Source organism: Dermacentor variabilis, chromosome 5 (genome assembly GCF_050947875.1).
Source record: "Dermacentor variabilis isolate Ectoservices chromosome 5, ASM5094787v1, whole genome shotgun sequence".
Lineage (NCBI taxonomy): Eukaryota > Metazoa > Arthropoda > Arachnida > Ixodida > Ixodidae > Dermacentor > Dermacentor variabilis.
Window position 1 is genome coordinate 56802795 of NC_134572.1, and position 15987 is coordinate 56818781.

Below are 15987 nucleotides of genomic sequence, written 5' to 3' on the forward strand. Positions count from 1 at the left end.
TCAAGAGGATCACCCGTGCTCACATATATTTCTAGCAAAGCCTCTTCAGGAGCCAAAGCACGTGACTCCGACCGGTCGCTTATGTTCTTAGGGCTAACTTGGATTCAGATTCATTCTGGCATGTAACTAATTAGAAAGAACAAGCTCTGGTCAATAGAGATGGCAGACGTGATTAACAACCAAAGCTTCAAACGACCCAGTAGTTTTCATGCGTATATATGTGTGTATGAACTGACTGTGAATCTAAAATCGTTTGCTTCATGTTCCGCATTGACGACAGAGAAATGTCTCGCACAGCAAATTCAGGAGCGAACGCCCTTTTTTTCTTTACACGTTGCGACGGGACCACATAAACATGCTGTGAACTAAAATGAGCTGCATTCATAACCAAAAAGGTGCGCGCTGTAACTTTTGTTCAATGAAAGATGTAAATACCGCGATGCCGATTGCAACGTTCTCGAGAGGCCGCGTTCTGTGCGGTTTGAATTCTTAGTTTAGTTTTTGACTTTCCTTTGTATGGGATGCATATATTCATTCTCACCATGTCTGTTGTTTGTCCAAGACCCCGAAGCGCATCAGGGAGACGGTACGTTCTACGACGGTGTTTGGTGCGATCGCAGGGCCACCCTGCGGAACTTGCGGGTCCGCGTGGGCGAGTACCACTTGTACCAGGCGGAGCTGGGCCACTCATCACTGGACCTGGTGCCGGAGAAGCTGCTGCTGCATCCGCTGTTCGGCCAGCCCAAGAGGCTCAGCAACGACATCGGCCTGCTGCGGCTCGCCTCGGACATTCCTCTGGGCGCATTCGCGGTGCCGGCCTGCCTGCCGTCGCCCTCCGACAGGAGCCTCTACGCCGCCGGCAAGAACGGCACAGTTGCCGGCTGGGGATACGTCCGGGAACTGCGGCTCGGTGAGCATCCAGCTCTGTTGCTGCTCGTGAGGGCGGGGAATCCCACGCTTTCAGCTGTAGGTTCGAGCGCGAGCGCGCGCTTCCTGGTTTTCCCAGCCGCTGTAGCCGCCACACTTGTGCAAGGATTTATCCTTGGGGTGATTCCCCGGAACGCTTAGTTTTGTGATGGTGGCCCCAGCACGAGCTCAAGGTCGGTGGTTTCATGCCTACAAGCCTAGAATTTGTTCCAGCTCGGCGGCGCTGATGAAATGCTTAATCGTTTTGGCCACAAATGCCGCGCTTAAATGTTCTTTATCGTTGGTGTGGGGTGAGTGGCCGTGCTGGTATTGATTTTTGTTCCGCGTGTGACACCACGTCCAGCCTCCTGTAACTGGGCACACCCGCAGAGCATCTAGTGTCATGGTTGAAACAAGTCCCTTATGCCTAAAAAAGGTATTGCCGGTGTAGGATGGAATGAGTCGTAAGAGTTGGCTCATAATTTAAGAGTGGGAAGATACTTTTACTTCATGTTACAGATTTCTGTAAAAACAGCGTTAATAATTGTGCTTCGTGATCTATATTCGCTTTATGTGGCTCGCTTCAATTAATGTGAATCGTGTAGCCCATGATCAATAACCACAGAAATAAAATGTTCCTGTACAATGTGTTCCGAAAAGAAAATCACTGAGCCGGATGTCCAGCGACGGAGATGCAGTATTTGGGAAACAGTGAAATATGATTTTTAATACTGCTCTTGTTAGTTCTAGCTGCGCATGACTATAACTAGTAAACCTGGTTACTGCTCATCAATTTTCTTTTGTGAGAAATACAAGGGCTGAACCTAAATGTGTGACAGCAAGTATGGAAAGGAAGCTTGACTATGTCCTTCTCTATAGCAGACGCATGTTCGTCCTTACCCTGGGAAAAGCATCCGCACATGGTTTAGTCTGCGCCTTTTAGTCCCAAAGCGATCTTATCAGGAAGGTCAAGCTCCAATTCCATTGCATCCGGCATTCTATATGCGCTAACGACCGCGCCTGTAATGAACGGCGTGCAGATTGTTTTTTTCTTCTTTATGTCGTAATCCGGAACCTCTGCTTGTAGGAAGAGCTCACTTCACACCCTTGCGACTCGAGATTGAACCGGTTAGAACCGGTTAAAGCAGGATTAGGTCACGTGTCTTTCGCGCGGATGTGGTGGCAGCAATGCTGAAAGAGATCTCATATGTTAACAACCGCTCGTGCACGGGGTTGCATTGGATGAGACAGCCGGATATTTTGTGCCGTCAAAGAGGATAATTATCCACTATCTTTATTCAGCTCGCTCATGCGGCAGCGCTGAATCAGAAGAAAAAGCTCATTCAGATAAAACGCACTGTGCGAATCAATGGAAGCGAAGCTTCGCTGACTCGGTAAGACGAAATGGCGCTTCGTTATACTGGATGTCTGGCGGGTTTAGACAATGAACGCGTCCCATAGCCCTTCTCAGAGATGACGGTGAACCTAGCAGAGCCAAATACAGTGCCATCACCAAAAAAGCACCTAACTTTCTGACGTTACAAAGAAAGCTTTACTAAACACAGGTGCCTCAATGTGTCTCTTAGGCCTCAGTCACAGAACCGTTTTATGCCCGCCGCCATGTGACGTCAACCAGGTGATGCAGAAGCTACTTAGCTTCACCACCAGGTTAAGCTATCAGGTTACGCCCCTCTTCTAATAAATACGCCACCCTTCAGGGTGCGTTGCGTTTTCGCTCAACGTACGAAATGCCGACATGACGTCATGTGCCGCCAGCGCCTTTCCAAGGCTTCCGAGATCACGCGTGATTTATAACCTTACAGGCCACGGCCTTTTGCATTTGTGTTTTTCATCTGCCGCCAATTGACGCCATCCATGTGATTCAGAAGCCTCTTAACTCCATCATCCCGTGACGCCACCATTCCATGCGCGTTGAGTTTCTGCTGAATAATGAAAAATTCCAGTGTGTGTAATGAGCACCTTTCGTGCTTGCGTGTTTTTGGACAGCGCCAAGTGACGGAAACCAAGCAACGCAGAAGCCTCGCAAACCCAGTGCCAGATGACGGCACCCTTCCGTGCGCGTTGGGTTCTCGCTCAACCGACGAGGCCGTCACTGTTTTGAAAGAGTGTCTTTCGTGCTTTCTGCTGTTGCCAAATGGATAGAGCGTCCGGCTGCTACACCGAAGCAGCCACGTTAGAAGCCCGCCACCGCACGCGCTGCCTTCTTTTATATTTTATTGCGAAAGCAATTATATGGACATTCCCGCCGCATTTCTGCCGTCACCGTCGCCATGGTGTTCCGTATAAAGTCCAAGGGCGATAACATCGTCGCCGCGCGCCGTGAAGGAGTGCCTATGTGCAAGTGAAAGTTTGGGAGGGTGAGCCGACGATGGCGGTTCAATCTCGCGCGCACAAGGAAGGAAAGCGGAGAGGAAGCGTGCCGTCTTTCGTCGCGCGCAAGGCAACAGGGAGAGGGGATCGTTCTACTCCGGAGGCCGCCAGGGCCCTATCTTGAAAGTGATCTGCAATGAGTACAGTCTAGATGCACCATGGGGTTGTGTCCTTCGACTGCGCTCTTTTCTCACCGCTTAGTTCGCGTTGAAGCGAGAGGCAGAACGAAGGTCAATTGGTCCGCTGCTACTGCCATGCTTTCTCCCTCCAGGTTTTTGGACAACGAGTGTGCGCGGTCATTGCATAAGGTGTGTTCATGCTTGCTCGGGCCCGCGTGACACCTTGCTTGTTAATTTAGCTAGTAAGCGAGTGTTTATAAGCCTATACGGGCCACAACGGTCCCATGCGCCATAAATCCTCATTCATCTTCATCCTCAACATCAAGCATATTTTTCAAGGAGAGTTCAAAACCTCGCGGCTTAATACCTGTTTATTGAAATAAAGTCAACAGAACTAAGATATATTGCAACTATTACGCTTTTACCTTCATCAACAAAATTAATTTCTCCTCTAGTTGCTGAGAACATTTCGTCCGCCGTCTGTGAAACATGCAGCCTTAAACGCGAACTTTCGTTCTCATGAAATGTGTTGAAAAAAATTAATATCCTTGCTACATTAAGTGACCGATATGAATGTATTGTTATATTGCAGACTCTTTCAAGGACGAGAGCCTCAGTGCATATATGACGGACGTCCTCCAGAAGGTGGAGGTGCAGCTAATGAGCAACGGACAGTGCAATGGGCTCTACAGCGAGGCGAAAAAGTCCATTCGCGTGAGCAGGGAGCAACTCTGCGCTGGGCATAAAGAAGGCAAAAAAGATGCATGCACGGTGAGCAGCTGCGAAAATTAAAAACAACACAAATGCTAATAATACAAACAAAAAGAAAGAAAAAGAAGCGTAAGTATTGTAAAGGTTCACCCGCGGAAATGAAAATTTCTTGCCGTAGAGAGCTGGCCTTTTTACATTTCTGAGCGTATAAATAAAGCAGATGGTGGCAGCGCTGAAGACGGTATCGGAGAATTATGTCCCTGTCAGGGGAAGGTCATAGTAATCTGATCCAACTCACACAGTGCGGTAAAGGAGGTTGCTGTGGAAATTAAATAAATTCAGGGATTTTACGTGAAAAAACCATGATCATATAAGGAAGCACGCCGTAGTGTGAGACTACAGATTAATTTCGACTACCTGGGGTTCTCTAAGGTGCACCCAATGCATGGTACCCGGGCGTCTTTGCATTTTACCCCCCCCCCCCATCGAAATGTGGCCGTCGCGACCGGGATTCTATCCTGCGACGTCGTGCTTATAGCAAGCTACCACGGCGGGTAATGATGGTGCTGTGATGTGAAACTGAATTTTGGATTTTGGAGAACTTTGGGTTGGACACAGATGTGTCATAATGAGAGCAACGTATATGTAAAATTTTGTTGCTGCCCACACTGACACTGAGGACCAGGGCTCACCGTCTAGCACGCTCTTGGTGAGCGCCTCAAATTTTGGGGCGCCCCAACACCATGACATGTGTACGCGCATCATACTAAGAGTGATGTTTTAAGGCAACATAGCGGAAGCCGATAATTTTTTATCGCTGATAATGCTTGATGTTTGTCAAGTTTTAATGGAGGTCGCACCTTTCGCGAGAGTGCATGGAACATGAATTCTTTAAGACTGGAGCCAGCCATATCCTTTAGTTTCCCACTGCCATTTGCGCTGCCCATTGTGGTGCAATGAAGATGTTAAACAGCTCTAGAACGTTGATCGAATTCAACCCTGCCGCCCACAGCTTGGAATCATACCATAATAGTTTTTCATTGTAAATCGCCGTGCTGTTGCACTACAGAAAGGCTGACTTTGTGACGAATAAACAGAAGCATTTCTCTCACACTATGGTGTTTGCACACCCCTAAATTTCACCAGGCACGTGGCTGTCGTCCAGTCACTCTTCTGATGACGTTTACATGGTTCCAAACTGACAGCAAGGAGCACACCTTTCAAACATAATGTCAATTTTCCTCAGTGACCATCTTCAGATGGTGCTTGAACAATGAACTTCCTGTTGCGTCTTCTTTGTCTAAGTCACCTCTGAACAAATTACTAAAACATCGTCGTACCACGCGTTCATTGCTGGTAACCTTATTCTTGTGCTTGTAAGCAATGTTCGCTTAATTTCTAATTCTGTTTTACAAATTCAAATCATATCCGCATTATCTTTCTCCATCTCAGTTTCAGTTGAGACATTGAACATGTTCTCTTTAACATATGATTGTCAAATGGTCTAATGGCGTAGGGAAGATCCTGATAGCGCCGTACTGGCATGGGTGCGTTGTTTCCTGGTGTTGTGACGCACCCCGTACGATATATTCGATTAAGATAATTCGATATTTCAAAGAAACTTACGCGGCATTTATTGACCCCTTGTTGCCCACAAAAGTTCGGATCACATAGGAATCATATCAAACACGAGAACAGTGCCACGCTGTGGTTACAGTAGCATTATACCCAAGAGTAGGATAAGTTATCCTTTTTGTAGAATGACAAGGCAAAATAAATAATGATGGAAATGAATTAAATTGAAGTTACCATTCTTGTAGCGATACTATCTTCACTTCTTGCCAACATTACTCAAACATTTAATCACATATTTTTTTCTTATTACACGTTCACAGCGACCTTCTTCGTAGGTTGTTCAGCACCGCTTTAATGTCGGCCGTATACGAGTCGGCAACCATACTGGATTTTTCCCTGTAATTGCCACTAGATTTGACCAGTCTGACACTTCGAAATTTGCATCAATCTGCCTTTTAAATTGGCATAAGAAAAAAAGTGAGGAAAAAATGAAAATGCGAGTGAGTTGGGTTTTTTACAATATACACTACGAAAATGGCATAGGCGGATTCAAAGCATTCATAACACCCACACGCGGGTCTGAATGGCACACTCTAAGTGGTCACTGAGGCCAGCCGGTTTGACGAACTTCAATAGGACTCATGGCATTTTCTGCTGCATCAGAAACAGTGAAAATATACCATGATATCCATTTAGGAAAGCACGCTTGAGTTCGATGCCGGGAGACTTCTCCCATTCCGATGAAATGACGCTGTGTCGCCTTTTGCTGAGAGTGACGTTTACATATCTTACTCCTTATTCAATGGTATGGGCGATGATCCTTCAGGTCACTGTTGCAGAACTGAGAAGTCGGTCGATCATGTGTTGTGCATTTGGCCGCACTATGACTACCACTGCCTCCTGTTTCGCACCACGTTATTGGAATATTAGCGATATGGATGGTCGTGGGGTACACGAGGATTTACTTCATGATTACATGCATGTGAGGTCACTCTTGTCTATAATATACAGAGTGTTTTTTAGCTGCACCAAATATTTATAAATTGCCTGTGGCAGGTGGCACAATTCTAACCATCAACCTAAATTGCTTGACAAGGCGGCCATTACTTCTACGAGAAATCGAAGTGTTTAATTGAATAAATAATGTTATATGGACCGAAGTAAGATTCACTACAACAAAGTGTGAGTCAGCGAGTGAAAGACCTGAGAAGTGTTCGGACCGATGGCAGGAGCCGAAGATCTTTATTCTTCTTCCCTTTCCTTCTAATATTGCAGCGCGAGGCACGAGACACATGCTTCGGAGTGCGCCATATATAAAAAGCGGCCGATGAAGATGACGATGGCTTCTAGAGGGTCCCCCCCCCCCTCTGCCTCTTAGGAGAAGAGCGGTAGTGCGGCGGTGCCCAAGAAACATCCTTCGATGCCGAGTGATCGGGTAGATCCGCCGTTTCGGCCGTTGTAAAGTCGTTGAATGGGGATAATGAGGGAGAGGTCGCTAGGTAGGCTAATTTGACCCTGTCTATCACCACGACTTCGCTATTCACGTCCGTTGATGTTGATGGCAACAGTTCTATCCACTTGAGTGCCTTGAAAGAGCCGTCTCAGGGAGGCATAAGAGATGGTCGGATGCCTTGACACCGTACGAAAACGTGGCTCGCTGTAGGCATGTCTTTGCCGACAAAAACATACCTTGATGATGCAACCCTACTAGGGCAAGGACGCAAACGTGCAAACAGGAAGCGGAGCTGCTGAACATAGCTGTCTGGATCGGGCGTGTCAACAGTAGCTGGTGCGAAAAATTCACCGGGCAACCACGACGTTGTGCCATAGACTATCTCCCCAGCCATGCAGCCGATGTCTTCCTTGAAAGAGGAGCGCACGACTAGCATGACGAGAAGAAGGTCTTCAGCCCAAGAAGAGCGGGCCTGGCGGGCCATCAAGGCGGGTTTAAGTTGATGGCGAAGGCGTTCAACCACTCCATTTTCCGATCGGTGATACGTGGTAGTATAGATATGGCGGGCGCCAAGCAGGCATGTGAGTTCGCGAAAGAGATCACATTCGTACTGTCGGCCACAATCGGTAGTAACAACACTGGGGCAACTGCGAAGCGCGAGATCCAGCCACTGACAAACGCGGAAGCCACAGTAAATGTCATTATGTCAGTGAGAACAAATGCTTAAGGCTAGCGGGTATAGCGGTCTACACAGGGGAGCGAGCACCTCGGTATGGTGGCAGCGGGCCAGCGATGTCGATGAGATTATGATCGAACCGGGCGTCAGGTATACGAAAGGAGTGAATTGGCGACTTCGTGTGTCGTGTCGTCTTGGAGCGTTGACAGGGAAGAGTATAGGGACCGAGGTTAGGTCCACTAAAACAATATGTGAGTCAGCGAGCGAAAGACCTGAGAACCATTCGGATTGAGCGCAGGAGCCGAAGAAGCTCATATTTTTATTCTCCTTACATTTCCTTCTAATCTCGCATACCGAGGTACGACATACGCGCGCCGGAAAGCACCATTTATAAAAGGCGGCCGAGGAAGATAACGACGGCTGCTAGAATATAATGATGCTAAATAACTTTTTAATTAATTATTATACTGTACATATGTTAGTCTACGAATTGTAGCTAGTGATTTTGAAAATCCACTTGGAACGAATTCTCTGACAGCACTTGTTTCAAGACTATAGCCCCGTTTACATGAATGCGACAGTGGCGCATCGCATTTCCAAGCGCATTTGGGAAAGGCGATGCGACGCCGTTTACATGTAGCGCCTTAACTCTCGCGAGAACGTAGCGCCACATGGTGTCGTATAAGGGAAGTGCAACCGACTTCCGGTGTAACTGGTTTCCGGCAGTAGGCCGAGTGCACGTTGGTGGTTGAGTGCCGAGAAATAGACAGCTTTAGTTTAGCGTACACAACTTATAGCGTACGCTATACGCTATAGTGTAGCGGACGCAAAGCCGCGCACGTGTTTTGCAGTTTTAGTAGGCCAGCGAGATTTTCGGATCTCAGAAGCCATATGCCGTCGTTGCGGCTATTTTCTGACTCTAGCGATAGGTAGCGCTGACATCTCGAATGTTTCTTTCGTTAGGCTTCGACTCGTTCGAAACGAGAAGCGATCTCGAAAACACCACAAGGGTATCCACAATACTCTGTCGTCGAAGCGGCCTGAGACTAAGCGAAAGCCGTTTACACAAATACTTGCTGCAAACAAAGTGCATTTTACAAAAGCAACGCCAAATTCAATTCGAAGCGGGCAGCCGGGACCGCCGCCATGTTGATGGCTAATTCCTTCCCATCATTCCTAATGCGACCATCCTGCGTTTACATGCTCCGCGAGAGTCGACTCGCGCCCGTAAATCTACCCTCGCCTGGCGCATTAATGCAATGCGCCTTCCTAGCGCATTACTGCTGTTTACATGAATGTGATGCGCTAGAAATGCGATGCGATGCGACACTGTCGCATTCATGTAAACGCGACTTATCATTTTCAATGAGTCCGACGAAATGCATCGGTGTTCCAGTTACTTTTGTGCTTCAGTGGAAAACAAAGTAAAAGAACATATAGCAGTATCATAAGAAAGGTAACTGATACGCCAATGCATTTCGTAATACATTTTGATAATTATCTCGAAACTGGTGTAGTCCTTAGAATTTGTTTTTAGTGGATACGCCTTGCAAACTCACCGGCTATATTTCGTAGATTGAAATATGTACCACGAATAAATAATTAAAAAGCTAATTTACATAATTACGCAAATTATACAATTAAGCATTCCGATTTGTCGTAGAAATAATTGGCGCCTCATCAAGTAATTTAGATCAGGGGCTGGAATTCTATCTTCTACAGGCAATTTTATAAAATTTGGTGCAGCTAAAAAAACACCCTATATATAAGCTATTTTCATCCTAATTCCAAATGACAAATGAAGTCCTCCGTGCATTCCAAGATGTCGAAATGCCGCCGAAAGTCAGCATTATCGATGTATTTGCACACTTACTAAGTGCCGTTCAGGGTAAAAACACGTTTGAACACCTGTGCAGAAGTTAAACCCGAGGGCTAGTGGCTCAGGCGCATGGTTTTACCTTTGTACTCTGAATACCGCAGGGAGACTCCGGCGGGCCTCTGATGGTCCTGGCAAATAACACGTACGTTGCGATCGGCGTCGTATCCGGTGGCATTGGGTGCGCTCGGCCGCTGCTCCCGGGACTCTACACCCGTATCACATCCTACATGTCGTGGATAATGAGTCACCTGAGGAGCAGCCGCTAGCTGTCTCTCCTGATGTACGACCAACGAGGAGAAACTGCCCTGAACGTCAGTTGATCTTCTTTTCATCTGCTTCCCTTAGAGCACGACACACTGTTTTGGCCAAAGATCACAACGAGCATTAGTTATTCTTAGGTGTCCTCTAACAGAACCGCTTGTGGAATCATTTTTGTGGAAATCCGAAGTGTGACGAAAGCTTTATGAAATGAAAGGCAGTCGTCGACTCGAGCGTAGCACGAAAGTAGCACAACGATAGAGCAAACGAGTTCCTGAAGTATCAAGCTTAGCTGTTGAAGAAACATTCGCTCAAGTCTAAGGATCGAACCCTACAGCACCCCTATCTTGGAGTTGTCGACAGAGCTACTCAGAAAGCTCGCAACTGGCAGTAGAAGACGGCGAATTAATCCACAAACCTAAGCACGGGAACATTGAATAAGCAAGTGAGCTTTGCTGAAATCCGCCAACAGAAATTAAATTTTAAAGGGACAAAATTGACATCTACCCAAAAGTAGCACCAAGCTATTCAAGAAGCCCAAATGAGGTTTCGCAGAACAGTTCCAAGCACTTGATGAAACCTTCGTCTTGGTTCAGACTTTTCTTTTGAGATAGTGCTACTTTCACGTAGATGACTGCTTTCTCTTTGAGGAATACTTGTCGGCGCCGCAGCGTACATGTCCTCCGCGAAGCGTGCTCTCGTTGTATTTCGTAAGGGACGCTGCAATACTTATCAAGTAAAGGTGCCCTCGTGACACTACGTCCCAAGTGTGTGGGCATGATACCTTATTCAAGTGTTCTCGAGTAACCGACAATATCTAGGCAGTACTAACCCCCGTATTCAGAAGTGCATCTTAACTTGAATCCTGTGTTTGCCTTGATCTTAAAGAAGCCTGGCGTGAACGTGCCCTGGACTCTCACGGCGTTTCCTACGGCGCGTTCACGACAGGTGTCATTCAGATCAAGTCAAGCACGGGCTTCAAGTTCAGATGCAGTTCTGAATACGGGGATTAGTTTGATGGTGATCCGCAGTATCTGTATATTTGTGAGTTATTTTTGTTTGTTCTTGTATTCCTGTTTCCTTTTGTATCTGTGGCTTTTGCATGCGTGTTCGCAAGTATTGTGTTTGGCATGCGGAACTCACGAAATATCTCATTTGTACTTCAATAAGGACCTTCGTCTGTTGTGAACTGTCTAAGAACATTTGTGCTTGTGTATAGGTGTGTATGTTCGGGAACTTTGCAACAAATGTCACCATATTTTATGTCGTATATTTTACAATTTTCATTATTTTGTACGCATCAGCGAAATCATACAACCGAAGTATCCAGCGATCATCTTAGGCGCCAACATCTCCTTGAACACAAATTATGATAGGCAGCTTCGCTCATATTTGAGTACGATGGTATAGTAGTATTCGCATATTTTATTTACATTAGGTATTTCTTACCTAAGAAAATAGAGAACTTGGGAGCGAGGAGACAATGAGTGCGACAAATATGGAAGTGGTTTAGGCAGACGAAAGAAAAAATGTTTTTGAATGAAGAGATGACGAGTGACAACCACGCGAAGTTGAAACACTAGAACAAGTGACAATGTTAAGAGGTGATGAGCAAAAGAAGAACAAGGGAAAAGCGAGAGCCAACGTTTAGAAGAGTGTTCTTGTCTTTTTCAAGTGGATTTGTGGACTCGCCTTTTTCAGATGTCGTCCACATTCGCATGCGTTATGCATACTTGAATTCTCAACTTCAAAGACTTGGTGGAGTGTTTTGCTTCGATGCAGTTAATTATGCCTCAAAATTGTAGTGATATTTCAATATCTGATCATTTTTGGGGAGTCTACATGCCAAAACCACGATCTGATTATGAGGCACACCGTAGTAGTGGATTACGGAATAATTTTGACCCCCTAGGGACCTTTAAAGTGCATTGAATGCACAGTACCCAGACATTTTTCCATTCCGCTCCCATTGAAATGTTGCCGCTGCATACAGGATTTGATGCCACGACCTCGTGCTTAGCAGCGTAATGCCAAAGCCACTAGGCAAGCACAGCATTTATTTATTACTTGCGTGTCTTACTGTGGAATGATTTGTGTACATAAAACCATCATCACCGGTTCACTTAATTTTGTCTTGCCTTTTTACCCTACCAAATGTGGTGCACACCTGTTTCTGACGCAACTTGTTTAAGTGCTATCGCGATGAGAATACCACAGTTTAAATCCATATGCTTGGTACCACGCAAAAGCTCATGGGACGCAAAGGACAAAACAATGTGTCCCACTTTATTGTTACTCAGAGAATATTTACAAGCGGCCGTGCAAGGAATGGTTGCAGATTGTCCACAACAATAAAGAATATGAAGACATAAATTGTTTTGTGTTACTAGCGCATTGTTCTTGCAGAATGTCTTTGTTTCAAAGTATACCCTATGGCAATCTCAGTTTGCAGAGGGTGTAGTTTGCAGATGATGTACAATACTTGAAGCCAACAGCCATAACTGTTGAGACATGTTGATAGCTTTAACAGCGTGAAAATATGCGGCCAAAGAAAGCAAACTGTTGCAAGTAATTGACGGAAACAAGTGTGAGAAATGGCAGTTAACAACAAACTGCCTGGTGTTGATTCCTCATTTGAATGTACGCATAAATTTCTTGAGCACTGAAGGTGGTTAATTAAGGAAATGTAATGTGTTTCAGATAAAAAGTGAAAGTGAAATACATGTCCATTAAATGTAGGTACGTTTTATCATTAGGCGCATGCGTACCGAAAATGGCGTTGCCATTTTAGATAATGGTCATTTCGGTTTTGTTTCCCAGTTTATTTTGAGATTTGGTCACATATTGAATAACTTATTGTCTATGACTGGACCTTCGCTTATTCGACTAAACTTCTAGTTTTGAAAAGTGTTCAATGTGTTTTTAAGTGTATTGAGACTATTATAGTCTCGCGACATGCACACAACGCTTACCACTGCTATTATCCTAATGTTTGGTTCTCCTTGATCTAATGTGCATATTTGTTGCATGGTTGCAAGAAAAACAACTCAATAATTGTGAGGCCATAAATAATTGCACACGTAAAATTTATTTGATGCATAAAACAGGTTGCCAGCAACTTCAACGAAAGAATAATACAGTGCTCTTTTTATTGAGAAGGAAGCCATGACAGAACACAACAATAATGACAGGAACATCTACTTTCACAACCGTGTTCATGATTGGCATTGCACTTCGTAACCCCTATTAAGAAAAAAAAACTAGATCATGCTGACCTGTTGTACTGTGTGTAAAAATATATACAAGAAAATACATAACCTCTATATGTCATATTTTGTGCATGTTTAGCTTCGACGCGTTCTGAAACAATAAAAGCGAATATTCTGCATGGAAGAGAGCTGAAAAAATGCATTTATGATTGCAGCTTGCCTCCAGTGATAACCTTTTTAATTTGGTGTTATCTATTGCAGACGCTGACTGTCATAGATTATGTTCTTCCTTTGCATGGGATAAGTGTTTTTTCTTGGGGCAGACAGCTTGCATAGGATGAATGTAGTACTGAGCTCCAATGTTTTTTTTACTAGTATGCTACAGTGCACTGCAGATATTGCATCGCATAACTCAGCAATATAACCGTTATTTCTGTATCGTAGGATGTGTTCTTACCACAGTCAACTGCATGCGTTTTTGTGCTTAGCGCGTTCACTACGTTTTCGTGTGCTATGTATGTCTTCGTCCGGTTTTGCATTATTAGTATACCGATAGTAAACTGCAACAGAAAAGAAAAAAACTAAATACTGTTGAATTACTAACAATGTAATAAACGTTATAAATGCAAAATAAAACAATAATGTTCTCTACATTTGTAATGGGAACATTGTGCGTGTGTAAAACAGGTGTAATATTAAATGCAATAGCAGTGAACCGAGAAGAGAGGAACGTTCATGGTGGGGATAAAAAGCAACATGAAACGACGCATTGACTAGGAGCACTCAATAGAAGACTTGGGCTGTCAACCTCAAGCACTTCGATCAAACATTTGAAATGATGTCATTGTTGTAACGTGAATAGCGCTTGCATTTGTACAGAAGCTGCATTGTGCATAAATTTGTAGCCTGTATGGTAAGTGTGACAGACAAAACTACATTGAACATGGACACAAATTGAACTCTTGTGAGCATGCTTGTGTACTTCCAGCAATTAGGAACATAGTTTCCTCAATGTTCTCAAGCTTAACAGTGTACGTCACAAGTACAGCAATATTGCATGAAGTGAAATATTAAAGGCACACGTTTATCCAGACGGTCACAATGACCTGATGCTGTGATGACATATTTTATAACAGTGCAAGTATGACGAGAAATGCAAAATGCCCTAAGCATGACTTTATTTACAGGAACATTGAAATGCGTGGTAAATTCTACTCTGTACAGAAATAAATAATATATGCTGAATGTTATAATCAACACCTTTGATATCTAGTAAAAATGATGTATATAGTGGTATATAAGGGCAACAAGTGTGTGTACATCTAGCAACAAACGCAAGGAACACATCGTACGCCAGAGCACTTCTAGAACTCTAAGTTAAGCGTACATACCGGCTGGCGTCATAGCATTTGCCTTTGTTCCTTCTTGGAATCTCTTAGCTTGAAGGTACCGGTACGAGGAGGCACTAAAATAATATATTCACTATGCGCTTTTGTAAGTAATATCGAAAATAAGTCATACCCTTGATAATCATGCTTCTGTACTATGTGTGTGATGCTTTTTTTTTTTAACTCTCTTTCTGAAACACCCTGTATTCCCACACCTAGTGTACAAGGACCACATTTGCAAGTAAACTCATGTTCAAGTATGAAAGGTTAAATGATTGTGCCTCAATGAAACATGTAAGCATAATTTTCAAAATATCATTTTCTCGCAACAATAAAAATATCACTGTAGTAAGACAAACTAACAAGGCACTTGGAAGCTGGTGTACGCATTACTCGAAACTGAATGTTTGCAGCAGCTTACATTAGGACGGTAGCAAGGCTGTGTGGTTAATGGGCAGTACAGCGTCGTGCTACTAATTTGTTCGAGCTTCAAAGCATGAAGTAAATTTTTGCATCATCACGGTTTTCGATCCTGTTCTATTACGAGACAGATGTTGCTGCCCAAGGATCATCATTTGGCAGAAAGAAGAGCGGAAACTCATGCATTCCAGCATTATACCGATTACAATACAGAGGTTGCTTTAACAAAATGCATCCTTAAGTACAGACCACATGTTACTACCACAAATTCGGACTTTTCTGCGTCATTACTTCATAGTAATGCAGAACAGGGTCGGCCAAGTAGTAAATAGAGAGCGCGACAGTAGAGGAGCTGCGCTTTAGCGGCTTCCGTAATTAAATCATGTTGCTAGAGCAGCGGAAGCAGTAAGTCAGGATTTTAGTGGCACAGCTGCCGTCGCAGCTGTAATGCGTCAGGGACATATTTGTTGCTGTTTGAGAGCGAAGGTCAATCTTCCCACGTAAAAAATTGACTGCATTATTACCCTTAGCTAAAATATTGGCTAGACCAATCCCTAATGCCACTCAAAGTACCCCTAAACACCTACAATAATTAACTGTTACAAACAGCTATTGCTGGAGCAGTGCGGGTTAGCTGCTACGCAAGAGATTTAGCAGCAACATATTGTAACTTTTATGGCTGGAAGACTTTCCACGAGGTTTATACGAACCAAACCAGCTGTCCGCAAGCTGTCCGCAAACCAGCTGTTCATCAAGAGGCTACGCAGTCTAGATGTAAATTGACCAGATAAGAGCAATAACGTTTTGTTAGAATTGTCTGAGCTGCCAAGTTTCCAAATAGAAATGCGACCTTTTAAATAACATTTGAATCTGAACTATTTCTTCAGAGCCAATATTAAATGCAGTCATTGTGTTTCAGTCCATACTGTTATAAGCTTTGGAAATTGCATGGACACTACCAAAAATCAACCAGTGTGTTTCAAGCTGGCAAGCAATGCCGCC

The 15987-nt window shown here is 44.4% G+C and overlaps 2 protein-coding genes across 2 annotated transcripts in view; one reads left to right on the forward strand and one right to left on the reverse strand.

Moving 5' to 3' along the window:
- Positions 1-761, reverse strand: part of LOC142582633 (brain-specific serine protease 4-like) — a 48232-nt gene extending 47471 nt beyond the window's left edge. Inside the window, exon 1 of the mRNA XM_075692544.1 lies at positions 542-761. The gene's annotated coding sequence lies outside the window, so the exon portion shown is untranslated. The remainder of the gene's footprint in view (positions 1-541) is intronic.
- On the forward strand, positions 517-10688 carry LOC142583537 (venom protease-like). Its single transcript, XM_075694023.1, has 3 exons — positions 517-910; positions 4009-4187; positions 9812-10688. The coding sequence occupies exons 1-3, from the start codon at positions 517-519 to the stop codon at positions 9974-9976; spliced, it is 738 nt and encodes a 245-aa protein (XP_075550138.1). The 3' UTR covers positions 9977-10688.
- Positions 10689-15987: the final 5299 nt, after the last annotated feature.